General features: G+C 45.8%; 2 protein-coding genes across 3 annotated transcripts in view; both read right to left on the bottom strand.

Moving 5' to 3' along the window:
* Positions 1 to 20915, bottom strand: part of LOC125465284 (quinolone resistance transporter-like) — a 293668-nt gene extending 272753 nt beyond the window's left edge. The window contains exons 1-3 of the mRNA XM_059638212.1: positions 19255 to 20915; positions 490 to 608; positions 56 to 203 (exon numbers count right to left, since the gene is read on the bottom strand). Coding sequence (XP_059494195.1) covers positions 56 to 203; positions 490 to 608; positions 19255 to 19475 — 488 coding nt within the window. The 5' untranslated portion in view covers positions 19476 to 20915. The remainder of the gene's footprint in view (positions 1 to 55; positions 204 to 489; positions 609 to 19254) is intronic.
* Positions 20916 to 21029: 114 nt separating this feature from the next.
* wdr5 (WD repeat domain 5) overlaps positions 21030 to 27632 on the bottom strand; it is a 114029-nt gene continuing 107426 nt past the window's right edge. For both annotated transcript variants that reach the window (XM_048559001.2, XM_048559000.2), the window contains exon 14: positions 21030 to 22928. In XM_048559001.2, coding sequence (XP_048414958.1) covers positions 22828 to 22928 — 101 coding nt within the window. In that variant the 3' untranslated portion in view covers positions 21030 to 22827. The remainder of the gene's footprint in view (positions 22929 to 27632) is intronic.

A 27632-nucleotide genomic window follows, 5' to 3' on the forward strand; every position in this document is an offset into this window, starting at 1 on the left:
GGTCAGGGGGGCACACTCGGTTAGGGTATGAGAGCGTGGAGGGCACAGTCATCACCTGATGCCTTGGCCAAAGCGCAGAATCACCAGGTGCCAGTAATGCTTGGCAAAGCCCATCAGCAGTGTCATAAGGCTCCAGAGGAAGAGGCTGGCAGACAGGAAATTCTTCCGATTGACTGAATCCGCCACAAATCCAATGAAAATCCCTGGGGTAAAAACACAGAGGGAGAGAGAGAGAGCAGAAAGACATTGCAGCACAAGCTAAAGGGAAGATTTGAACCAATGGAGAATCTCTGGTTTCGCAGTTGGTGTGTGGTGTGAATTCACAGCACAATCCAAACCAGACCTTAACAGGGGCCAGAGGAGAATGAGGTTCCTGCTCACTGACAACTAACAGGAGACCTTGTCAAGGTGAGGACAGGCTGGGCTGCCCACCAGACTGATTGAATCAACAAGTCTGACAAATTTGATTTGTTTTATCGAGGTACTGACCTGTGAAGGTGAAAATGAAGATGAAGACAGGACCAGCCATCACCTGGTATTCCCATCCAGATCCATCAAAGTTCCATTGACAATACTGTGTCTCATTTTCATTCAGGACAGACAGGCAGCTAGGAATCAATGGGAGTTCAGATTATGGAAAAAACAAAACTTTCAGAATTCACTGCCTCTCTAATGACCATCTCATAAGCTTCAAACCACGCTCTTTCCTCTTCAGAATACTCTCTGGTTCCATGATTGTTTCCTTGAACTTACAAACAGATCATCAAGCATTGCCATGAATCAAGTCAAGTGCCGCTCACACCCACAATCTTACTCCACGTGGAGTTCCTGACGACAGGACTTGAGTATCATTAAAAAATAACATGTTGCCAAAGCTTTTCATCTTGCACTCATCAGGACAATTCACAAGAATAGCAATTTAAAGGGCAAAACGGAGTAATGCTGTTTGAAAGAAGAATGCTGGCTAGTTGAGAAATGGCCTTTGGTACAGGCATTATGATGGCGAATGTAGCAGTTAATGATGATTGACAGTTAAATACAAGGTGATGTTTAAATTTTAAACTGAGTAGAATGACTTTGATTTTTCAGGACATTGCCCTGATAAGTGAACCAGCGAATGGCTGTCAATTATTCTGTGGATACAAAGGAAGTGTTTGTTCTTTCTGCCGTGAACAGAACCCTGAGCAGTAACACATGTCACATCCAGCCCACGCTTGTTCCACACTGCAGCTCTGACCACCAACTCCAAATTGTTCTCAGTGGAACTTTGGCAGGAGTAGACTGTAGACCCCCGAACAATAACTATAGGGTGGGTCAAAGAGTAAATCAGCAGTTAATGGCAGCTGCACTAAAGGCAGTACCTTATCATGGGTGACTTTAATCTTCATGGAGATTGGGATTGCCAGTTTGGCAGAAGTAGTGACTGGGACTAATTCATTGAGTGTATTCAGGACAGTTTCCTCAAATAACACGCTATAGAGCCAAACAGAGATCAGGGTGTTTTGCATCTGGTGATGTGCAATGACACAGGCTTAACAAATGATGTAGAATAAAACATCTGCTTAGAAACGGTGACCATAACGTGGTAGAATTTAGTATTTTGTTTGAGAGGGAGAAACGTGTGTCAGAAACAAATGTGCTAAACAGAAATATGGGTAATTACAAAGAAATGAGGGCAGTGTTAACTGGAGTGGAATGAGAAAGGAGTTTAAAATAAAAGGAAGAAAATGGTACAGTTCATGACTCACAGCAAAGATATACCACAGTGAGGAAAAAGGATTCTAGGAAGTAAACAGCAAATCATGGCTCACGAGGGAAGTTAAGAATTGTATCAAATTGAAAGAAACAAAAACATATAGTGTCAGTGATAAGCCAGAGGAGGGAGGTTTTAAAAATCAAGAAAAGATGACCAAAAGAAGCAAGGAGAAGATAACTAATGAGGGAAAACTTGCGAAGTAACATCAAGGCAGACAGGAGCTTCTTCAAATATATAAAAATGGAAAATAGAGGCCAAAATGAACATAAGCTGCTTTGAGACTGAGGCTGGAGAAATTAATAACAAGAATCCCGGAAGTGGCAGAGGACATAGAACATTACAGCACAGTACAGGCCCTTCAGCCCTCAATGTTGTGCTGACCTGTCATACCGATCTAAAGTCCATCTAACCTACACTATTCCATGTACATCCATATGCTTATCCAATGTCGACTTAAATGTACCTAAAGTTGGCGAATCTATTACCGTTGCAGGCAAAGCGTTCCATTCCCTTACTACTCTCTGAGTAAAGAAACTACCTCTGACATCTGTCCTATATCTTTCACCCCTCAATTTAAAGCTATGCCCCCTCAAGCTCGCCATCACCATCCTAGGAAAAAGGCTCTCCCTATCCAGCATATCCAATCCTCTGATCATTTTATGTCTCAATTAGGTCACCTCTCAACCTTCTTCTCTCTAACGAAAACAGCCTCAAGTCCCTCAGCCTTTCCTCGTAAGACCTTCCCTCCATACCAGGCAACATCCTCGTAAATCTCCTCTGCACCCTTTCCAAAGCTTCCACATCCTTCTTATAATGCGGTGACCAGAACTGTACACAATACTCCAAGTGCGGCCGCACCAGAGTTTTGTACAGCTTCACCATAACCTCATGGTTCCGGAAGTCAATCCCTCTATTAATAAAAGCTAAAACACTGTATGCCTTCTTAACAGCCCTGTCAACCTGGGTGGCAACTTTCAAGGATCTGTGTACATGGACACCGAGATCTCTCTGCTCATCTACACTACCAAGAATCTTACCATTAGCCCAGTACTTTGCCTTCTGGTTACTCCTACCAAACTGCATCACCTCACACTTGTCTGCATTAAACTCCATTTGCCACCTCTCAGCCCAGCTCTGCAGCTTATCTATGTCTCTCTGCAACCTACAACATCCTTCGTCACTATCCACAACTCCACCGATCTTAGTGTCGTCTGCAAATTTACTAACCCATCCTTCTACGCCCTCATCCAGGTCATTTATAAAAATGACAAACAGCAGTGGACCCAACACCGACCCTTGCGGTACACCACTAGTAACTGGTCTCCAGGATGAACATTTCCCATCAACTACCACCCTCTGTCTTCTTTCAGCAAGCCAATTTCTGATCCAGAGAGGAGTTGAATAAATTATTTGCTTCGGTCTGCAAAGTAGAAGGTAGCAATGATGTGGAGGTGCTGGTGTTGGACTTGGGTGGAAAAAGTCAGAAGTCACATGACACCAGGTTATATTTGAAATCATGAGTTTTTGGAGCGCTGCTCCTTCATCAGGTAAAATCACCTGGCAAAGGAGCAGTGCTCCGCAAGCTTGTGATTTCAAATAAACCAGTTGGACTATAACCTGGTTTTGTGTGACTTCTGACACTAATAGCATTTTAAACATTCATAAACTAAATATTGAGGGGGCTACAAAAGGTTAGTGTAACAAGCTGACACACACCTTCAGTGGGTAATCAGGAAGGCAAATGAAATATTAGCCTTTATTTAAAAGTGAATGGTGTATAAAAGTAGGGAGTTTTGCTAAAACTATACAAGGATCCAATCAGATCTTGACCCAAATACTGTGAACAGTTTTTGTCTCCTTATCTAATGAAAGATATACCTACTACAGAAGCAGTCCAGAGAAGGTTCACTCAACTGATCCCAAGCACGAGGCTAGCACGAGGGGTCATAGTTTTAAGCTGGTTGGTGGAAAGTATAGAGGGGATGTCAGAGGCAGGTTCTTTACGCAGAGAGTTGTGAGAGCATGGAATGTGTTGCCAGCAGCAGTTGTGGAAGCAAGGTCATTGGGGTCATTTAAGAGACTGCTGGACATGTATATGGTCACAGAAATTTGAGGGTGCATACATGAGGATCAATGGTCGGCACAACATTGTGGGCTGAAGGGCCTGTTCTGTGCTGTACTGTTCTATGTTCTATGTTCTATGTTCTAAGTATGGAGGGAATGCCTTACGAGGAAAGGCTAAATAGGTCGAGTATGGACTTCTTGAAGAGTGAGAGGTGGCCGTATTAAAACATATAAAACTCTTAGAGGACTTGACAGGGTAGATGTGGGAGAGCCCAGGGCTAGAGGGTTTAATCTCAGAATAAGGGGTTGCCCATTTTAGACAGAGATGAAGATAGTGAATCTGTGGGATTCTTTACCACAGAAGGTTGGTCAAGGCTGGGTCATGAAGTATATTCAAGGATGGCAGATTTTTTAATCAGTAAGGGAATTAAGAGGGTTATGAGATTAGAGATGATCTCATTGAATGGCAGAGCAAACTCAATGAGCTGAATGTTCTATTTCTGCTCCTACCTCCCATGATCTTAGCATGTTCTTTTCTCAGTATACAGAATTAAATGGGAAGGGTGCATCCATTATTGAGCCCCACTATTCCACAAATGCGGATCATTTCATGTAAGCCACCAGGTCAAGTTCCCTGACTGATTGCTTATCGGGACAAAAGCAATTCAACCCAGGTTTCATCATAAAATGACTCTTCTGATCACTAACAAACTTACTCTTTAACAAATAGTAAACAAAGAGGATTATTTATCTACTGTATAACAGCAGATGTCAGTGGGAGGTTTGATAGATGCTTTGTCCCTTTACTGGGTGACATCCTCAGTGCTGTGGAGCCTCCTGTGAAGTGCTGTTGTCCTGTGCTAGTTTGGATTTATATGTGGTCTGGTTTTTGCTGCTTGCGGTGGCGGCTTGCTCTGGCTGTGCGTTGTACAATCATTGTACAATCGGGCAATCTGGAGGCCGGAAGTACGTTTCCGCTGATGGGTGAGTCCAGAACCAGAGGACACAGTTTAAAAATAAGGGGTAGGCCATTTAGAACAGAGTTGAGGAAAAACTTCTTCACCCAGAGAGTGGTGGATATAGGGAATGCTCTGCCCCAGAAGGCAGTGGACGCCAACTCTCCGGATAGTTTCAAGAAAGAGATGGATAGTGCTCTTAAAGATAGTGGAATCAAGGGTTATGGGGATAAGGCAGGAACAGGATACTGATTGTGGATGATCAGCCATGATCATAATGAATGGTGGTGCTGGCTCGAAAGGCTGAATGGCCGACTCCAGCACCTATTGTCTATTGTAATGGTCGGTATATCAGGTCTAATTCCATGTGTTTGTTGATGGAGTCCACAGATGAATGCCAAGTGTTCAAGAATTCCCTGGCTGTCCTCTGTTTGGCGCATCCTATGATGGTAGCGCTGTCCCAGTTGAAAGTGTGGCTTTTCTCGTCTGTGTGAATTGAAACCAAGGGACACCTGATTGTGTTGCTTAGTTGCTGGCTGGTGTTTGTGGATGGGTTTGCTAGTTGTCTGCCTGTTTGTCCCATGTGGTGTTTTGTGCCGTCTCTGCATGGCACCTTGTAAACCACCTTCATCCTGTCCATGGTTACGATTGGGTCTTTAACCCTGGCCAGTTGCTGTCTCAGTGTGGCTGTAGGTTTGTGTGCTGTCATGATTCCTCGCGGTCTGAGTAGTCTGGCTGTCAGTTCTGAGGTGTTTTTTACATCTGGTGCGGTGGTTATAGTTTCAGGTTTTGGTATGGACTGGTTTTGTTGTCTGTTGGTTTGGCATCTATGGATGAAGCTGAGGATGAAGCTGGGTTGGGGTGGGGGAGGGTATCCATTCCTCATAAGGAACTTCGAGCCTGCTTTGCCATTCAATATGATCATGGCTGATTGTCCAATCCATTACCCTGTTCCCACTTTCTCCCCGTATCCTTTAACCCCTCAGTCCTAAGAACAATGTCTAACTCCTTCTTGAAAACATTAATTATCTTGGCCTCAACTAGTTTCTGTGGTAGTGAATTCCACAGGCTCCACATTCTCGGGGTGAAGACATTTCTCCTCATCTCAATCTGAAATTGTCTACTCCATAGCCTTAAACTGTGACTTCACATCGACTGTGAGAGTCATAGAATCATAGTCATACAGAACAGAAGGTACCCATCAAGCCAGTGCCAACCTAACAATCCAATTCCAGCACTTGGCACACAGCCTCGTGACATTTCAAGTGTTCATCTGAGTACTTTTTAAAGGTGGTGAGGTTCCTATTTTGAATATCCTCCCAGTGCATTCCAGTTTCCTCCCACCCTCCGGCTAAAAGTAACTCCTCAAATTCCCTCTAAACATCCTGCCTTCCATTTTAAAATTACGTCCCCTTATCCTTAACGCTTCAAGTAAGGGGAACAGTGGGTTTACATCCACGCCTCTCGTAGTCTTCTACACTTTAATCAGGACCCCCCCTCAAACTTCTCCACTCTAAAGAAAACAACCTGAGTCTTTCCAGCCTCCCTTTATCATTGAAATGCTCCACCTCAGGCAACATCTTGGTGAATCTTTTCTGCACCCGGTCCAGTGCAGTCACAACCTTCCGATAGTATGGAGAGCAGATCTGCACGCAGCTCTCCAGCTGTGACCTCTCTGTACAGCTTCAGCATAACCTCCTTGCTCTTAGGCTTGACGCCACGACTGGTAAGGGTATGTATCCCAAATGCCTTCTTAACTACCCTATTGACCTGTCTGACCACCTTCGGGGTCTGTGGATGAGCACCTCAAGATCCCTCTGTTCTTCGGAGCTTCCTTGTGTCCTGCCATTCATCAATACTACCTTGTCTTGTTCCTTCTTCCGAAGATCATCATTTCACATTTATCAGCATTAAATTCCACCTGCCACTGATCTGCCCAATCTGTTTATATCCTCCTGTAGCCTTTCTTCTCACTGTCAACCACTCAACCTGTCATCTGTAAATGAATCCCCTCCACATTTTCTTCTATACCATTTCTATCACCGATAATAAAGGGACCCAGCACTGATCCCAGTGGTATGCCACTGCACACCAGGCTCCAGACACAAACACCCTTCTATCACCACTCTCTGCGTCCTGTCACCAAACCAACTTTGGATCTAACTTACCAAGTTACCCTGGACATTTATTTTCGGACCTTGTTGAAGTTTTGCTGAAGTCTGCTTAAACTATATATTCAAGGCCGTGGTCATCACCGCACTGCTCTATGGCTCTGAGGCCTGGGTTCTGTATCGGAAACAGATGTGGCTGCTGGAACGATTCCACCAACATTGCCTGCGCTCTGTATGGGGCATCACCTGGCAGGACCGCGTCTCCAACAACGAAGTGCTGGAAAAGGCCCGGCTCCCCAGCATCGAAGTGACCCTTCTCCTGAAGCAACTTCGATGGTTGGGTCACGTATTGCAGATGGACAACACCAGAATACCCAAGACAGTGTTCTTGGGGGAACTCTGCGATGGCAAAAGAAACCGCGGTGCCCCTCGCAAGCGCTACAAGGACCATCTGAAGTAACAGCTGTCTCAGGCCAGCATCGCCTCATCGAAATGGCAAAAGCTGGCCTCTGACAGAGACGCATGGCGGAAGAAAACTACGACGGCGACGGAGGAGTTCGAATGTTCGAGGAGAGCAGCTTCAGAGGACAGACAGAAACGCAGGAAGGAGCCCTCATCTCAAACCCCGCTGTCCAGAGCATTCCCCTGCCCGCACTGCCCCAGGATCTGCAGGTCCAGGATAGGACTCTACAGCCACCAACGGTTGTGCCAACGAAATCACTGACAAGTCGCTTCCCAACTGATCTTCGCAAGTGAAGAATCTGCCTGATGATGATGAAGTTTTGCTGAAGTCTGCTTAAACTATATCAACTGCACTATCCTCATCCAAACACACTGTCAGTTTCTCGAAAATTCAGATATTTTTAAAGACATCACCTTCCTCTGACAAATTCATGCTTGTTATCCCTGATTAAACTTGCTTCTTGAAGTAGAGATCAATTATCTCATTCAGAATTTTCTCCAATAACTTCTCTACCCCTGATGGGACACTCCCTGTCTGTAATTCCCTGGTTTCTAACAGCCTCTTGTAAAGTGGCTATAGAGCTGGTGCAGGAGGGAGGGCTTCAGGTTTGTGGATCATTGAGATACCTTCTGGGGAAGGTGGGGCTTGTACTGGAAGGACGGGTTGCACCTGAACTGGAGGGGCACCAATATGCTGGGCGAGAGGTTTGCTAGAGCTCTTCGGGAGGGTTTAAAACTGGGTTGGCATGGGGATGGGAACCAGAGCTATAGATCAGAGGATGGGGTAGCTGGTGTCCAGGTAGATAACAGCATGCAGAGAGTCTGTGAGGAAGAACAGATAGTTGATACGGCAAAGTTGCAGTCAGTGTGACGGGTTGAAGTGAATTTATTTTAATGCAAGAAGTGTCAGGAATGAGGGTGATAAACTCAGAGCACGGATCAGTATTTGGAATTACGATGTTGCGGCCATTACAGAGGCTTGGATAACACAGAAGCAGGAATGATTGTTGGATGTTCCGGGGTACAGTTGTTTCAAAAGAAATAGAGAGGGAGGTAAAAGAGGTGGGGCAGTGGCATTGATAATTAGCTTCAGAAAGGGAGGTCTTGGAGAAGGGTTTGTGCACTGAGTCAGTATGGGTGGAACTCAGAAACAGGAAAGCAGCAGTCACTTCATTGGGAGTTTTCTATAGACCCCAACCCCTCTGCCCCAATACCCACAGAGACACTGAGGAACAGATTGGGAGGCAGATTTTGGAAAGGTGCAGAAGTAATAGAGCTGTTGGAATCATAAAATCCCTACAATGTGGAAACAGGCCATTCCACCCAACAAGTTCACACTGCTCCTCTGAAGACCATCCCACCGAGACCCATTCCCCTACCCCTGCATTTCCCTTGCCTAAGCCACCTATTCTAAACATCCCTGGGCACAACTGGCAATTTAGCATAGCCAATCCACTTACCCTGCACATCTTTGGACTGAGGGGGCAAACTGTTGACATGGGTGACTTCAACTTCTGTAGTACAGATTGCAACCTCCTAAGTGCAAATGGTTTGGATGGAGCAGGTGTGCTCAGGTGTGTCCAGGAAGGATTTCTGACTCAATATGTAGATAGGCCGGCTAGAGGGGAGACCATATTGGATTTGGTGCTTGGCAATGAACCAGGCCAAGTGTCAGATCTCTCAGTGGGAGAGCATTTTGGTGATAGTGATCACAACTCCATGACCTTGACTGTAGTCATAGAGAGGGATAGGAGCAGATGGTATAGGAAAGTATTTAATTGGGGGAGGGGGAATTACATTGCTATTCGGCAAGAACTGCGGAGCATAAATTGGGAACAGATGTTCTCAGGGAAATGCACGACAGAAGTGTGGAGGTTGTTTAGGGAGCATTTGCTACAAGTACTGGATAGGTTTGTCCCACTGAAGCAAGGGAAGGAACAGGTGAAGGAGCCTTGGATAACAAGACATGTGGAACACCTAGTCAAGAGGAAGAAGGAAGCTTACTTAAGGTTGAGGAAGCAAGGATTGGGCAGGGCTCTAGAGGGTTACAAGGTAGCCAGGAGGGAACTGAATAATGGGCTTAGGAAAGAAAAGGGGCTATGGAAAAACCTTGGTGGGTAGGATTAAGGATAACCCCAAGGCATTCTATACTTGTGTGAGGAACAAGAGGATGGCCAGAGTGAAGGTAGAGCGATCAGTGATAGTGGAGGGAACTTGTGCTTGGAGTTGGAGGAGGTAGGGGAGGTCCTTAATGACTTTGCTTCAGTATTCACTAGTAAGAGGGACCTTGTAGTTTGTGAAGACAGTATGAAGTAGGCTGATATGCTCGAACAGGTTGGTTCAGAAGAAGGACGTGCTAGAAATTTTGAAAACATGAGGATAGATAAGTCCCCTGGGCCAAACGGGATATACCCAACGTTACTATAAGAAGCGAAGGAAGAGATTGCTGCCCCTTTGACGATGATCTTTGCATCCTCACTGTCCACTGGAGTAGTACCAGATGATTGGAGGATGGCAAATGTTACTCCCTTGTTCAAGAAAAGGAATAGCGATAATCCTGGGAGTTTTCAGACCAGTCAGTCTTACGTCTATGGTGGGCAAATTCTTGGAGAGGATTCTGAGAGATCGTATTTATGATTATTTAGAAAAACATAGTTTGATTCAACATAGTCAACATGGCTTTTTGAGGGGCTGGCCATGCCTCACAAGCCTTATTGAATTCTTTGAGGATGTGACAAAACACATTGAAGACAGAGCAGTGGATATGATGGATATGGATTTTGAGGCATTTGATAAAGTTCCCCATGGTAGGCTCATTCATAAAGTAAGGAGGCATGGGATTCAGGGAAACCTGGCTGTTTGGATACAGAATTGGCTGTCCAATAGAAGACAGAGGGTGGTTGTAGATGGAAAGTATTCAGCCTGGAGCTTGGTGACCAGTGGCGTTCCGCAGGGATCTGTTCCGGGACCTCTGTTCTTTGTGATTTTTATAAATGACTTGGATGAGGAAGTGGAAGGTGGGTTGGTAAGTTTGCCAATGACATGAAGGTTGGTGGATTTGTGGTTAGTGTGGAGGGCTGTTGTAGGTGGCAATGGGACATTGACAGGATGCAGAATGGGGCAAAGAAGTGGCAGATGGAATTCAACTCAAAAAAGTGTGAGGTGATTCATTTTGGAAGTTCAAAATTGAATGCAGAGTACAGGGTTGACAGGATTCTTGATCCCAGGGTCCATGTCCAGGATCCCTCAAAGTCGCTACCCAAGTTGATAGGGTTGTAACGAAGGCGTATGGTGTGTTGGCTTTCATTGATGGGGGAATTGAGTTTAAAAGCCATGAGGTTATGCTGCAGCTCTATAAAACCCTGGTTAAACCATACTTGGAATATTTTCTGAAGGATCTAGGCCCGAAACATCAGCTTTCCTGCTCCTCTAATGCTGCTTGGCCCACTGTGTTCATCCAGCTCTACACCTTGCTATCTCTGGAATATTGTGCTCAGTTCTGGTCACCTCATTATAGGAAGGATGTGGAAGCTTTAAATAAGCTTTAAGAGGAGAATTACCAGGATGCTGCCCAGATTGGAAGTAGGCCTTACGAGGAAAAGTTGAGGGAAGCTTACCTCATGGGAGTGAAAAAGGATGAGAGGTGACTTGATAGAGGTGTACAAGATGATGTGGGAGTGACTAGTTTGAGGCGATGTAATTTTAAGGTGATTGGAGGAAGGTACGGGGAGATGTCAGAGGTAGGTACTTTACAGAGTGGTGGGTACATGGAGTGCGCTGCCAGCAGTGATAGTAGAGTCAAATACATTACGGACATTCAAGCAACTCTTGGATAGGCAGATGGACGATAGTACAATGGACGATAGTACAACTTAGGGCAGGCAGAGTAGTTTGGCCTTAGAGTAGGATAGTACGACAGCAAAGCATCGTGGGCCAAAAGGCATGTACTGTTCTCTGTTGATAATGGGAACTGCAGATGCTGGAGAATCCAAGATAATAAAATGTGAGGCTGGATGAACACAGCAGGCCAAGCAGCATCTCAGGAGCACAAAAGCTGACGTTTTGGGCCTAGACCCTTCATCAGAGAGGGGGATGGGGAGAGGGAACTGGAATAAATAGGGAGAGAGGGGGAGGACCGAAGATGGAGAGAAAAGAAGATAGGTGGAGAGGAGAGTATAGGTGGGGAGGTAGGGAGGGGATAGGTCAGTCCAGGGAAGATGGACAGGTCAAGGAGGTGGGATGAGGTTAGTAGGTAGGAGATGGAGGTGCGGCTTGGGGTGGGAGGAAGGGATGGGTGAGAGGAAGAACAGGTTAGGGAGGCAGAGACAGGTTGGACTGGTTTTGGGATGCAGTGGGTGGAGGGGAAGAGCTGGGCTGGTTGTGCCATCTACAATCCGACCCCAACACACAAGACATTTTTCCATCTCCACCCCTGTCTGCTTTCTGGAGAGACCACTCTCTCCGTGACTCCCGTGTTCGCTCCACACTGCCCTCCAACCCCACCACACCTGGCACCTTCCCCTGCAACCGCAGGAAATGCTACACTTGCCCCCACACCTCCTCTCTCACCCCTATCCCAGGCCCCAAGATGACTTTCCACATTAAGCAGAGGTTCACCTGCACATCTGCCAATGTGGTATACTGCATCCACTGTACCTGGTGTGGCTTCCTCTACATTGGGGAAACCAAGCGGAGGCTTGGGGACCGCTTTGCAGAACACCTCCGCTCTGTTCGCAATAAACAACTGCACCTCCCAGTCGCAAACCATTTCCACTCCCCCTCCCATTCTTTAGATGACATGTCCATCATGGGCCTCCTGCAGTGCCACAATGATGCCACCCGAAGGTTGCATGAACAGCAACTCATATTCCGCTTGGGAACTCTGCAGCCCAATGGTATCAATGTGGACTTCACCAGCTTCAAAATCACCCCTCCCCTCACTGGATCGCAAAACCAGCCCAGCTCGTCCCTGTCTCCCTAACCTGTTCTTCCTCTCACCTATCCCCTCCTCCCACCTCCATTTCCTTCCTACTAACCTCACCCCATCCCATCTCACCCCACCCCAACCCCCCCACCAGACCTGTCCATCCTCTCTGGACTGACCTATCTGCTCCAATTAAGGCTGAAATAGCGTGTGGTTTCAAGCTGGAGTTGGATATAGCTCTTGGGGCTAAAGGGATCAAAGGATGTTGGGAGGGTACAGCGGGAACAGGCTATTGAGTTGGATGATCAGCCATGATCACATTGAATGGCAGAACAGGCTCAAAGGTCTGAATGGCCTCGTCCTGTTCTTAGTTTCGCTGATTTTTCAAGTATTTGTTCTACTTAGAGCAGCAATGATTGATCAGCTGAGGGAGGGCGGTCTGCGTTAATCAGCGGGCGGTTTCCTTGCCCATGTTTAACCTGAAACCATGAGACTTCAGTGAGTCTGGAGTCAGTGTTGAGGACTCCCAGAGCAACCCCCTCCTGTTTTGATGTGAGGGAGAAAAAAGATGTGGTAGCCAGAGTGGAATGTGGGAAAACAGGAAGAATAAGAAGAAGGGATTCTTACTTGAACAGAGAATGGCGGCAGAATGCTGAGGGGCACAGGATTCAAGACGTTCCAGTGCATGTGTCACAAAATATTAGTACACAGGTACAGCAAGTGATTCAAAACATTCATGTGATGCCATCCCTTATCAACAGAAAAGAATGCTACGCTAGAGTTAGACAGGGCATTCACTGGGAACCACTGTGCGCATTTTCAATCACTTTTTTAAGGAAGGATGAAAATGGGTTGGAGAAGGTTCACAGGAGATTTACTGGACTGACACATGGAATAAGTGGGTCATCTGATGGGAAAAGTTGGATAGACAGGGCTTGTTCTCACTGAGGTTTAGAAAAGTGAGGGGTGATTGGATTGAAGTGTATCAGATCCTGAAAGGTCTTGACAAGGTTGTCAGGGAAGGATGCTCCCTCTTGTGGGTCAGTCTAGAACCAGGAACACACAGACTTAAAATTAGGGGCCACCCATTTTTTACTGAATTGATCATTTTGTATCTTCTTGGAAGATTGGAAACTTTTGTACCTCTCTACCTCAGATAGCAGTGAAGTAGGAGTCATAGAGTCACAGAGATATACTTCAGGGAAACAGACCCTTCAATCCAGCTTGTCCATGCTGATCAGGTATCCTACATAAATCTAGTCCTATTTGCCAGCATTTGGCTCATATCCCTCTAACCCCTGCATCGGAGATAGTAGGAACTGCAGATGCTGGAGAATCCGAGATAACAAGGTGTGAAGCTGGATGAACACAGCAGGCCAAGCAGCATCTAGCTCTGTACTTTGTTATCTCGGACTCTCCAGTATCTGCAGTTCCCATTATCTCTGATACAATTTTATCCTCACGGCGAAGCTCTTCTCAGGATGCCTAACCCAAAGAAGTTACCCTCCTCCCTCCAGACTGTCTCCTCTCCATCTATCTCCTCCTCTATCCGTCTTTGATCCGCCTCCACCCCCCCCAATTTATTTCAGAACCCTTTTCCCCTCCCCCATTTCTGATGAAGGGCCTAGGCCCGAAACATCAGCTTTTGTGCACCTAAGATGCTGCTTGGCCTGCTGTGTTCATCCAGCTCTGCACCTTGTTATCACTCTAAAGCCGTCCTATTCACATCTCCATCCAGGTGCCTTTTAAATGCTGTAACTGTGCCAGCCTCCACCACGTCCTCTGGCAACTCATCCCACACACTCACCACCCTCTGTGTGAGCAAGTTGCCCCTTAGGTCACTTTTAGATCTTTCCCCTCTCACCTTAAACCTATCCGAGTTTTGGACTCCCCCACCCCGTGGGAAAAAGACCTTGAATATTCACCCTATCTATGCCCCTCATGATTTTATAAACCTCCCTCAGCCTCCGACACTCCAGGGAAAGCATCCCCAGCCGATTCAGCCTCTCCCTGTAGCTCCAACGCCCCCAACTCTGGCAACATATCTGTGAATCTTTCCTGAATCCTCTCAATTTTAAGGATATCCTTCCTATAGGAGGGTGGCCAGAACTGCAGTATTTGAAGTTCTTGAGTAGACACTTGACTCTCCACTGACAAACACACACAATTAGACCCTACACACACACCACCACAAAGAAAAACCAGAAATGTGGTAATCAACTCCAACAGACCCCAGAGTTTAAAAACCAGGCAGGAAAACACGACACTTCATCACAGCCTGCACTGATGACGTTACCCAGCGCGGTAATGAAATGTCTGTGTACTAATAAACCAGCCACTCACAGCTGTACACAGTATTCCAAAAGTGGCCGAACCAATGTCCTGCACAGCCACAGCACGACCCTCCCAGCTCCTGTACTCAATGCACTGACCAACAAGGGCAAGCATACCAAACACCACCTTCTCTACCTTATCTACCTGTGACTCCACTTTCAAGGAACTCTGAACCTGCACTCCAAGGTGTCTTTGTTCAGCATCACTCCTCAGGGCCCTACCATTAGTCCTGCCCTGACTCGCCTTTCCAAAATGCAGCACCTCACATTTATTTAGGTTAAACACTCTCTGCCATTCTTCAGCCCATCTGATCAAGGGCCCATTGTATTCGGAGGTAACTTGCTTTGCTGCCCACTACACCTGCACTTTTAGTGTCATCTGCAAGGTGGTAATTGTATCTCCTGTATCCTCTGCCCTATGTTCTCCTCTATCCATCTTCAGTCCAACTCCCCCTCCCTCCCTATTTATTCCAGAACCCTCTCCCCATCCCCCTCTCTGACAAAGGGTCTAGGCCCGAAACGTCAGCTTTTGTGCTCCTAAGATGCTGCTTGGTCTGCTGTGTTCATCCAGCCCCACACTTTGTTATCTCTAAATCTGCCTGGAATTTCCAAAGAGTTGGGATGCAAGGAGCTAGCTGCCCCAAGGGGAGCATGCGCAGACAGGCATGAGGAGGATAAAGACCAGAAAATCACATAACTTATTAAATAATCCAGGCATGTCATTTTCAATATTTTATATTTTATTTATCACAGCGACTTGTTACGACGGGGAATGCGCTGCTTTGAAAGAAGTTGAGTAAATACATGAAAGGGAAGAGTTTAGAGGATTGAGGGTAAATAGCAGTGGAGTGGGTCTAATTGGATAATAGCTTCAAAGAGCCAGTACAGGAATGATGGGCTGACAGGTCACTGTAAGAGACGGTGATTAACCTTCAACTGTTGAAAGCAGTCCGCATTACCTTTGTCCAGAGATCTCTCCAGAAAGTCATATCCATTCTACCTAATCACACTGACTTTTCTGTACCTCATTACCACATCCTTAGCAGGTGCTAACATTTATTGCTCTGATGTCAAATAAACTAACCTCAAGTTCCCAGTTTCTTCACTTTCATTTCTGGAATGACAAAGTTATATGTTGCTGCTTTCCAATTTATGGAGCCATTCCCCGAATCTCAGGAATTTGCACTGGAGTTAGTTACACAGTATAGAACAGGCCCTTCAGCCTATCATGTCTGTGCTGACCTACCTGCACTAATTGTACTTTCCAACATTTGACCCCACAGTCTTGAATGTTATGCCATGTCAAGTGCTCATCCAAGTGCATTTTAAAGGTCCTGAGGTATCCCGCCTCAACCATCCTCTCAGGCAGTGTACTCCATGCCCCTACCACCCTCTGGGTGAGAATAAATCCCTCATTATTCTTGCTAAATTTCAAAATGATAGGCAGGATTTTATGTCACGGTGCTCTTGACTCTTTAAGGGGAACAGCTACTTTCTATCCACCCTGCCCATGCTCCTCAGAGTCATATACACCTCAATCCAGCCCCCACCCCCAACCTTCTCTGCTCCAAACAAAACAACAGTCAGTGCTTTATCCACCCTGGCTAAACTTCTCCATCGCAGGCATCAGCCTGGGGAATCACTTCTGCATTCTTTACAGTGCAATCACATCCTTCTTGTGGTGTGGGAACTAGAACTGCACCGGTTGTGGTTCATGGGAATCAGTCATCTCAGCTCCAGGACATCTCGACAAGTTCCCTCGGCCCAACCATCTTCAGCTGCTTCAATGACCTTCCCTCCACCATTTGGTCAGAAATGGGGGTGTTCATCAATAACGGCACAATGTTCAGCACCATTTTCAAGTTCTCAGATTCTGAAGTAGTCTACGTTTAAATGCAACAAGATCTGGACAACATCCAGACTTGGGCTGACAAGTGGAAGGTAACACACACTAGAAATGATTTTGGCTTGTGCAGTGTAAGAGACAATTTAATTCACACTCTAACCCTAACCGTAAGCTTAACCCATCATCAACTTCCCCATTGTCAATATCTTGGGGGTTACCAGTGAGCAGAAACTCAACTGGACTCACCACAGTCACAACAAGAGCAGGTCAGAGGCTAGGAATACTGTGGTGAGTAACTCACCTCCTGACTCCCCTAAACCTCCATCATCTACAAGGCACAAGTCAGCAGTGTGACAGAAACTCCCCACTTGCCTGGATGAGTGCAGTTCCAACAACACAAGAAGCTTGACTTCATTCAGGACGAAGCAGCCCGCTTGACTGATACCACATCCACAAGCACCCACCCTCTCCAACACCAACACTCAGTCGCAGTAGTATGTACTATCTGCAAGATGCACTGATGGAACTTAACAAGGATCATTAGACTGCAACCTACAAACCCATAACCATTTCCATCTGAGAGGGCAGCAGATACATGGGAATGTCATCCCTCAAGTTCCCATCCAAGTCACTCATCATTCGGACTTGCAAATAAATCACCATTCCTTCAGTGTCACGGGGTCACAATTAACCTTCTCTAAACTGGGAACTCACGCACACTCAGCCATCTTCCCTTGTATGATGTCCAGTTCCACTTTAACATCCTATACACTCAATGCGGAAGGTCACACTGGAATTAAAGAGAGGATACATTGGACACCATCCTGGAATTTCTTCCTGAATTGTACTGTCCTTACAGCCTAAGAACTGCAGCAGTTCAAAAAAACTCACCGTCATATATTCCAGGACAAATTAAGATGGAAGTTCTCACCAACTTCAAGAAGACCACCATCATCCCTATGCTTAAGAAAACACATATGATGTGCCTTAATGACTACTGCCCAGTAGTTCTGACCTCAATTATCATTAAGCGCTTTGAGAGGCTGGTCATGGCCCAGATCAGTTCTAGTCTCCCAGTCTGCCTCAGTCCCCTCCAATTTGCCTGACATAACAGGTCCATAGCCACTTGTCTAGTCCTGCACTCATCCCTGGTACATCCGGATGACAACGACACCTAGCTCACTGACTACGGCTTCAATGTCAACATTATGTCCTTCAGACTGATCTCAAAACTGCATAACCTTGGTATTGGCTCCACCCTCTGAAACTGGATCTTCAGCTTTCTAACCCATAAACCACAATTAGTGAGGATAGGTAACTGCACCTCCTCCACGGTAACACAACATTAGAGCACCCCCTCCTCCATGGATGTGTCCTGAATCTCCTCCTGCACTCCCTGTACACCCACAAATGTGTTGCCATATTCCAAATGACGCCATCTACAAGCTCAGATGACACCACCATAGTGGGACGGATATCCAACAATGACAAGTCAAAATGCAGGAGGGAGATACAGGGCTTGGTGACAGGGTGCAATGAAAACAATCTGTCTCTCAACATCAGAAAAACTAAAGAACTGATCATCGCCTTCAGAAAGAAAGGAGACACAACCCCTTCTACATCACTGGAACTGAGGTTGAGGGGGTGGACAGCATCAAGATCCTTGGAGTGTCAATAACCAAACGCCTCTTCTTCCTCATGTGGCTCAGGAAATTTGGCAATACCCACAGATGCACCATTGAAAGCACACTATCCAGGTGCATCACGACCTGGTACGGCAACTGCTCTGCCCTGGGCCGTAAGGAACTACAGAATGTAGTATGCACAGCCCAGACCATCATGGAAGCCACCCTTCCACCTGTGGACTCCATTTACATGGCTCACTGCTGCAGAAAGGCTCCCAACATCATCAAAGACCCATCGCACCCTGGTAAAGACGTCCTACAACCTCTTCCATCAGGCAGAAGACACTGAAGCCTGAACACATGCACGATCAGGTTCAGCAACAGCTTCTTCCCAGCTGTTGTCATACTGTTGAATGGACTCTCTGGCCTCAAATAATGCTGATCTTGCTAACATTGATCTTGCCTTGTGCACACCCTGTGCACAATGTAACCTGTACCTCTGTCTAAATAGTTTTGATCTGCACATCCTTTGCTCACTATGATCTGCCTGTACCGCTTGAAAACAACGCTTTTCACTGTACTTCAGTACATGTGACAATAAATCAATCAATGCTGGTCTAACCAGCAACATTCACTTTTGATGAATGAATATAAAACCCTAGTCAATACAGAGTTACGCACACTGGCACAAACAACAGCCCAGACTCAAAATCATTTAGATATTTTCAGTTCCTGCTTGAGTGGAAAAACCACATTCAAATCATCCACTTCCATAATTCATCTTGCTGGAGTAAATGGGATCTTCCTTATTCTGGCTACTCATTCACTCCATACGCCTGTATGGCCCAGAAGTGTTATCCACACTGAATGCTCTTCTGATTCACTTGCAGCTCCACCCTATCACTTAAACAACTGTCTCTCCATCCTGTGCTGTTCAAACCTTATCTCCATCTCCTGACAACTCCAGTCCCAAGCTCCCTCCTTAAGGCCTTCTCAAGCTCCATTAAGTGCAGAACTCAATGCCATTACCTCCACCTCCGTTCCAACAAGACCTGGGTTTCTAATCCTGATTAAAGGTGTACACAGACCAATACCTAAACACTCTGCCTTTCCCATCTTCTGTTCCTTATCTCCCCATCCCTGGGGCTCACCAGCTTGGTCATCCCAAGGTACTCACCTGTCCTGGGAACTGGCATTATGGCATCGTTCCCCAATCTGCTCATCACTCACCCTGGGGAGACAACTCTTTTCTCCAAACTGAATATCCTGGGCTAGTGGCTGGATTACAATGGCCAGCAGATAGCGGTCCAGTTGGTTAAGGAGGTAAGTGAGCACAAGGCAGCAGAGAACATGGAGAGGGTAGGCACCAGCCTGACAGATGCCTGGGCATCCTGTCATTCCCAAAATCCAAACAACTGTCAGGAACTCGGCCTCCCTGGCAGAAAGCGTTCTCAAAGTGACGGCAGCAACAGATGGTGTGAACCAGTAAATGAAACGTTGAGGCTTTACTCAGTCTCACTTCCTTCATCAGACTCCAACTAAAAATAGAAACTACAGAAATAAATAACAGAAAGAGACCCAGAAATCAACTGAGACTACCTTCACGACCAGACACAATCAGGCATTGTAGACCCAGAACCCTCACCAGCAAGAATAACAGATACTTGGGAATAACAGCCCTTTAAGGGTTACGCTCACCATTAGGACTTGGAAATGTATCATCATTCTTTTAGTTTTGATAAAAAAACATCAGGATTTTGGCCTAAGGGCATTGCTAATCTACCTATAACACGTGGATCGCAGCGGCTCCAGAAGGCAGCTCATGACCACCTGCTTTAGGGCATTTTGTGGTGAGATTGAAACGCTGGCTCTGACAATAACACTTCCAGCATTAATGCACAATGTAGCGTATTTCAGGAACTGCATGCCAGTGGAGGAGTAACTGAATGGTCAATTTGGTGGACAGGGACAAATCAGGTGGCTACCATGTGCCAAGCAGTGTCGAGTTTGCTGGAGTTAAATCAAAACAAAGTATCCTGTTACACTTGCGAGCAATGCCTTGTTCCTGTGCTGTATATTTCTATGGAAGGTAGGCGTTTGAGGGATGACCCTATAGAGGTTTACAAAATCACAAGGAGCATAGGTAAGGTGAAGAACAAAGCTCTTTCCCTAGTTTGGGGGATTTCAAAACTAGGGGGCATATTTTTAAGGTAGAGGAGAAAGATTTCACAGACGTAAGGGAAAACTTTTTCACACAAATGGTGGTTTATATATGGAATGAACATTTAGAGGAAGTGGCAAAGGCAGGTGCAGTTACAATATTTGAGAGAGATTTGGACACTTACGGATTAGGAAAGGTTTACAGGGATATAGGCATAACCCAGGTAAGTAGGATTTGTTTCGTTTGGGGAACTTGGTGACATGGATGAGTTGGACTGAGGAGTCTGTTTCCGTGCTAGAGCTTAGAACATTACAGCACAGTACAGGCCCTTCGGCCCTCGATGTTGTGCCGATCTGTCATACCGATATGATGCTCTACAGATTTATGAGTCTACCCCAGTGAGAGTCAGTGTGTGGAACTATATCCTAGTGAGCAATGTCATCTGTGGAACTCTGATGTTAGTACAAAGACACAGAACAGTACTGCACAGCACAGGAACAGGCCCTTCGGCCCACCAGGTGTGACAAATAATGCCTTTCTAAGCTAAAACCTTTTGCCTGTGCACAGTACAATTCCCTCTATTCTGTGCCTATTCATGTATCAGTTAGGGAAAGTAAGCACACCTTCACTAGGTGTTTATCCCAGTGTCATGCAGTAAGCCACACTGGGTGGGTAGACAGTATCGATATTGATGCTTCAGTTTCAATCTCCAGTAATGTCCAGTGTATTTCACAGAAATTGATGTCAGTCGAAACCTGTCATAAGATGGCAGCGGACAATAAAAAAAACACTTTTCTTATGATCAAACCTCTTGTATTAGGGAATAGAGGGTAAAATTACATCCAAACCTCATACAGGCTGAGAGTCTCAACACCCACGAGAGATCATTACAATTACTGGACTATTCACAGATAATGGAAGAAGTGATTTCCTGTGTCTGTAGATTACACAAGACTGGCAGCAAACACACTGACCTTTTAAAAGATATTGGCTTCACACAGTCACAAGGCCCTGTTCAAAGCATGTCCAGGAAAAGCGGTCAGCACTGGAGATCACTGGGAAACATTTGGGCAAAAACATTTCAGCACCCATTTCCTTCAGTCTCCCCACGTCTTCCTGTACACGAACTCCGATTTCAGAAGCTGCAATGAACCTGCCCCAGTCGCTCAGCTAGTTTAAACAGGAAATCCCTCATCGCACTGGTGCTCGGTGACTTCAGCTCATGTCAAACGGACCTTTCCATGAAATAAACGCATTGCCAGGTGCCTCAGTCAGCTCGGCTTTTCCCACGCTCATTGTAGACGCATCTTCCCTGCACTTGCCCACACAGCAAGGAGTGGATTAGGTGCTGCTATGTTCTCCAGTCCACCCAGTACTAAGAACTGCTCTGACCCTGAACCAGGCGTGGGCATGGATTGAAATGTCCTGAAGTGAGTTTAAAAGGTGAACAACATGCCCTTGCAATGCACTAACAAGAGGGTGAATGCACAGGTTTGAGGTTGCTATGGAGATCATATTGCAGTTATTCTCATAACTTGAAAATGGGGAGCGGAATAGAATGCCCACATCATGGGTATGACTCTTGGTGACAGTGCAAACTCGAAGGACACCAATCACAGTGACCAGAGTCTGATATTATAAGGATTAATAATCAAGTGACAGAGCTGGGACAATCAGAAGTATCACCTTTGGTGGATTTGATGCACTTTAAGAACGGCATTACCCACAGGCAGCTAACTGTCTACAAATATGATCCAATGTGGGTGATCATTTATCCCACATGCCTTCAGCACAGAAGCTCAGTTTCATTTAGAAGCAACTGATGGATCAAGTCCGGAGCTTCAACAATAGCACTGACTCCTGAAACTGCTCCCGTGGAGGCCACAGCCATGAGTTCTGTTACCGATGCTACAGGAGCTAAATTTTGCTGGGAGAGATCTGGGCACAACAGCACTGAGGACATGTCTACCAAGCTCAAATGTTGCTACATCACACGCACGACCTGAGGCTGAGCAGGGTGGCAAACCAGAACCTGTGGCAAATTATGAAAGGTCACCGGAGTCAAGGACCAGGCAGTAGCTGGTCAGTTACCTGGGACCATGACAAGCACAGGGTAGGGGTGAGGGGACAAGCAGTTGCACAAATAAAAGAACTTAAAAGACAAGGTGGTTAACTGTCTAAACATTGCAGCTGTCAATATTAAGTTTACAAAAACATTCTACCAACTAGACCTGCTTTTTATAAAATGAGTTTTCACAAGAAACCAGGTGGGGGAAAACCACAAGTGATTTGGTCACTAGAAAAGACCTTTAGTTGTGTGTGCTTACACAAGCGTGTGCACATCCGAGTGTAGGTACGGGCTGTGTGTGCACCATGTGTGTTTTTTTAAATGTACAATAATTTGCTAAGTGTTATGAATCTGCAGTAAAAATTGGATTTGTTCCAATGCTCCCACTAGGTCTGTAATCCCTCATCACTGGTTTAGACAGAATCTACAGAGTCTCAGACATCAGGAGTATGAGAAGCCTGTCCCCATGTCAGAGAAGCTGGGACAGGTTGTGTTTTTCCAAGGGGAGGTGCTGTTGCTCTCTAACAGTCACTCCTCCAAAGTTTGATTGTCTTGTCGTTCTCCAGCGCTGCCGACGCGATGATGTTTTCTGTTGGGTGACAGGCTGTGGAGATCACAACATCTGCAATAGAACAGGCAGAGATTTGATGAGACAGATAGGAACCCCTCCAACAAATATCACATCCTCATGCAAAGTCCAGATAGAGAATAATGCTAAGATCCAGGGTCACAGCTGCTGAATTCATCACTAAACTGTCACCCATGGTCACAAGGCAGCTGGCACAGTCCAGGCCCGTGGTCTGATCATATCAACTGCTTCCCCTTTGAAAGGGTGACATTGCCCAGATGATGGGACAGGCTAAGACCAGCAAAGCCAATACAGTCTGACATCAGAAGCACTTTTTTCCCACAAGAGAGCGCTAAATGGCCTCTTCCTGTACCTAAAACCCTTGGTAGTGGACAACCCAGCCCTCAGGAATTAAGCTACATTGTAACAAGGCCCAACTAAAACTATATGCTTGCAACTGAGGGAAGTTGGAGCTGGGCGTGCATGAGATTCATTTAGATAACAGGAGACAATGTACAAGAGCCAGAAACCTCTTGTGCATCATGAATACTGCAGGCATTCAAATGAAACCTATGTCCAGATGCCCTTCATATTCGATTAGGTGCTTTTGAATTGAGAAGCATTCAGTCGAGAAAACCAGTCAGAAATCTTTCAACTTGGCATCATGCTCAGCGCAACATCGTGGGCCAAAGGGCACGTTCCTGTTCTGTACCCCTGTTCAAACCTCAGTCTTCATAGCATTCTCCTTAAACTCCACTTCTGCATTCTATCACCCACTCTTTATAAACCTCTACCACAGGATCCTCTTTCTTTCCAGCATCTAATTTTTGCATAAACCTACACCACAGTAATAATATCCTCAAGGAACCTGTACTGAGATCTCGTATTTTCAATATCATCATCAATGACTTGAAAGGAAGAAGAGGTTTGTAAACACAAACTAAAAGGCATCAAGATAGGCAGCACGAGAGGATGGAAGAGAACAGAAAGTCCCACAAAATTCTGATGAAATGTTAACTTCCTGACTAGAATTCACCAAACTGTTTGTGTAATAAAAACAAAAGTTGCTGGAAAAGCTCAGCAAGTCTGGCAGCATCTGTGAAGGAAAAAGCATATGGATAATGATGGGATAGGGTGGGGGGGGTGCTTAGATTAGTTCACAGGCTGGCGCAACATGGAGGGCTGAAAGGCCTGTTCTGTGCTGTATTGTTCTATATTCTATGTTCTAAAAAACAGTTAACGTTTCGGGTGCAGTGACCTTTCCTCAGAACTGCTTTTCCAGCAACTTTTTTTTTGCTCCTTATTACAGCATCCGCAGTTCTTTTGGGTTTTGTTTGCATAAAGTTGTGGAGTGTAATTGCAGGAAGGTCATTGATGAAGCAGCTAAAGATGGCTGGGCCAAGAACACTACCCTGAGGAACTTCCACAAAGATGTCCCAGGCCTGAATGTAGGAGATCCCAAGAACAACAGCCATCTTTGTGCTCAGGATTGCTCCAACCAGTGGAGTCAGGACATTAGGAAGCATATCTTCACACAAAGGGACAGAGCGAATGGAAATCTGGAGCTCACTGCCCCAAGAGACTGTTCAGGCTGGGGGGTCAATTGGCTAGTTCACCACACCTGCACATTCCTGGACAGTATGGAGCAATTCAGCATGGCTAATCCACCAAATCTGCACACCTCTGGCAATTAAAGAAGTTAGATCGATAGATATTCGCTAAGTAACGAATGCTACGGGATGAAAGTGGATAAATGCAGTTAAAAATCAGGAAATGGTAAGGAGGGAGGAACTCAGAAACATCATAATCACCAAGTGGTACTGAGTAAATTTTTTTATAGAATCCCTACAGTGTGGAAACAGGCGCTTTGACCCAACAAATCCACATCAATCCTCAGAGCATCCCATCCAGACCTATCCCCCAGAACCAAATTGTTGCAGCTGTGGCTCAAGTCCCTACCCTGACAGTCTGGAAAGAACTGTGAATGAGATGCTGATGCATTAGTTTTAATTTTCAAAAGCTCCCTTGATTCTGAGACAGTCCCATTAAATTGTAAAGAAAATATAACTACTTTATTCAAAAGAGGAGGGAGACAGAAACAGAAAACTATAGGTCAGTTTGTTTAACATCAGTCGCAAGGAAACTGTTAGAAACTATTACTAAAATTATAGCAGAACAGCGAGAAAACTTCAAGGTAACCAGGTAGCATCAACATGGTCATGAGAAGAAGAGTCACTACAAGAAATAAGGAGATGAGCAGCCTGCTCCTGTTCTTAAGCCTGCTCTGCCACCCAACTGGATCACAGCTGATTTGACACTTCTCTCGTCCAACCTCTTGGCCCCCTCCCATAAGCCTTGATTCCCCAACTGAAGAAGAATCGATTTCAGCCCTAAATATACAAAAGACCTCTGCCCCCACACTTTTGTGACAAGGATCCATAAACACTCAACATGAGAGAAGAATTTCCTCCTCATCTCAGTCTTGAACTGGTGCTTTCTTATTTCAAGAGTACATCCCCGGTCCTACTTTATCACACCAGCAACTAAGCCAACACCCATAAACGGAGGTGCAGACACAAGCCTCAACACACTGCAGCAACTGCACAAAGCAGAACAGGAGCGCTTATATGGAGTTTTTAAAAAGGAATGGATACCCAAAAAGCATAATCTGCCATTTCCTCCATGATAGATAACAACACGGTCAGACACACTATTCAACCTACCGTACATCAGAGGCACACTAGAGATGACCACAAGACTACTCAGAACCCTAGGTATCAGGTCAGACTACAAACCAACAACCACCCGAGAACGCTACTGACAAATGTGAAGGATCCCATACCCATGACCAATGAAACTACTGAAATATACAAAATACCATGCAGGGACTGAGAAACATTACACAGGCCAAACTGGAAGAAAAACAACAATAAGGATACACCAACATCAACTAGCCACCAAGAGACATGACCAATTTTCACTGCTGTAAATATACACGGACAAAGGAGGACACAAATTTGACTGGGACAACACATCCACAATAACACAAACCAAACAGAGATGTGTCAGGGAATTTCTGGAGGCCTAGCGGTCCAACTGAAGCTCCATGAAACACATTGAACTGGACCAGATACACAAACCACTGAGAAACAGAACCCAAAGTAATGCCAACCACCCCAGCAAACTGGGACATAGAAATAACAAGAGAGACAGAACACTAACGCTTCACCAAAGGTGCACTGACCATGTTACCTAGCAGGGTGACAAAACATCAGCAACCAAACACACAGGCTCGGCGAGCACGTCTACAACCTCATCCACAACCCCAGCTACAACTCTTCTCAAAAACTGCCTTTGCCCGATTTTAGTTTCATCTGCAAATGCAACGATTACCTTCACTTCCTTCTTCCAAGTCACCAATATATATTGCAAAGTTGTGGGCTCAGCACTGGTTACAGGTTGCCGACTTGAAAAAAGAACCCCTCATTTCCACTCGCTGTGTCCTGTCCGTGAACCAATTCTCTATCCATGCCAATAAACTACCTCCAACACCATGGGCTCTTGTGTTACAATTTAGGCTTTTGAGAGGTACCTTGTCCAATGCCTTCTGGAAGCCCAAACACAGCATCCACCAGGTTCCTCTCTATCCACTTTGGTTGTCACTTCCTTTGAAACCTCTAATAAATTAGTCAGACACTATTTTCCTTTCGTGAAGCTATGCAGACTCTACTTGACCGGATTATGACTTTCCAAATGTTCTGCTATTAATCATAGAATGCCTACACTTAAATGTAGTGTTTGTCACAGTTCATAGATGACGACAACAAGCAAAACGAACGTCATCTACAAAATACCCTGCAAGAACTATGACAAACACTACATCGGACAAACAGGCAGGAAGCTAGCCACCAGGATACATGAACATCAACTAGCCACAAAACGACATGACCCACTATCACTAGTATCCTTACATACAGATGAGGAAGGGCACCACTTTGATTGGGACAACACATCCATCCTAGGACAAGCCAAACAGAGACACGCACGAGAATTCCTAGAAGTATGGCATTCCAACTGGAACTCCATCAACAAACACATTGATTTGGAGCGAATCTACCATCCCCTGAGAAAAAGAACAGGAAATGACATCACCAACCCAAGGATACCTAAACAGATAAATAGAAAGCAGGACATAACACCAGCGCTTCACCGGAGGCTCACTGATGATGTTATCTAGAATGGTGATGGATTGTCTGGGAATGAACCTTCCAGCTCAGTGAACCAGCTTACATCCGGAACAAAATAAAGACCCACTCTTTTGTGGACCGAGAAGAGGAGAGCACGACTGTGTTGGAGGTGGAAGGAAGACGTCGGGTTGGCTGTGCACCCTTGCAACCGGTGGATCTTAATGCTGGCTTCGGCCTAACGCTGGTTCAGGGGAGCAGCCAACCTGCAACGATGGCTGCAGTGAGTGCTTGTGCCCCAGGTCAGGGGGTCCGGAACACCATCCGTGTTTCCGTAAAGAAGGTGGATGAAGGTGCACCTGTGGACCGCACCTTCTTCGTGAAGAGGGTCCTGTTGGACTGTTGTGGGTTCACTGCTGCGGACATTTACTGCCTGCAGGATTTCCCCGGAGGAGGTTTTTACGATGTAACCTTCAGGAGTGCCAAGCTTTGCGAACGCTTCCTGGAGGTTTTCAAGGAAAAAGGAGGTGAGGGCCCCCTCTCTGTACTGACCGCCGTCCCGCTGTTTGTGATG

This window comes from Stegostoma tigrinum, chromosome 29 (assembly GCF_030684315.1).
Source record: "Stegostoma tigrinum isolate sSteTig4 chromosome 29, sSteTig4.hap1, whole genome shotgun sequence".
NCBI lineage: Eukaryota > Metazoa > Chordata > Chondrichthyes > Orectolobiformes > Stegostomatidae > Stegostoma > Stegostoma tigrinum.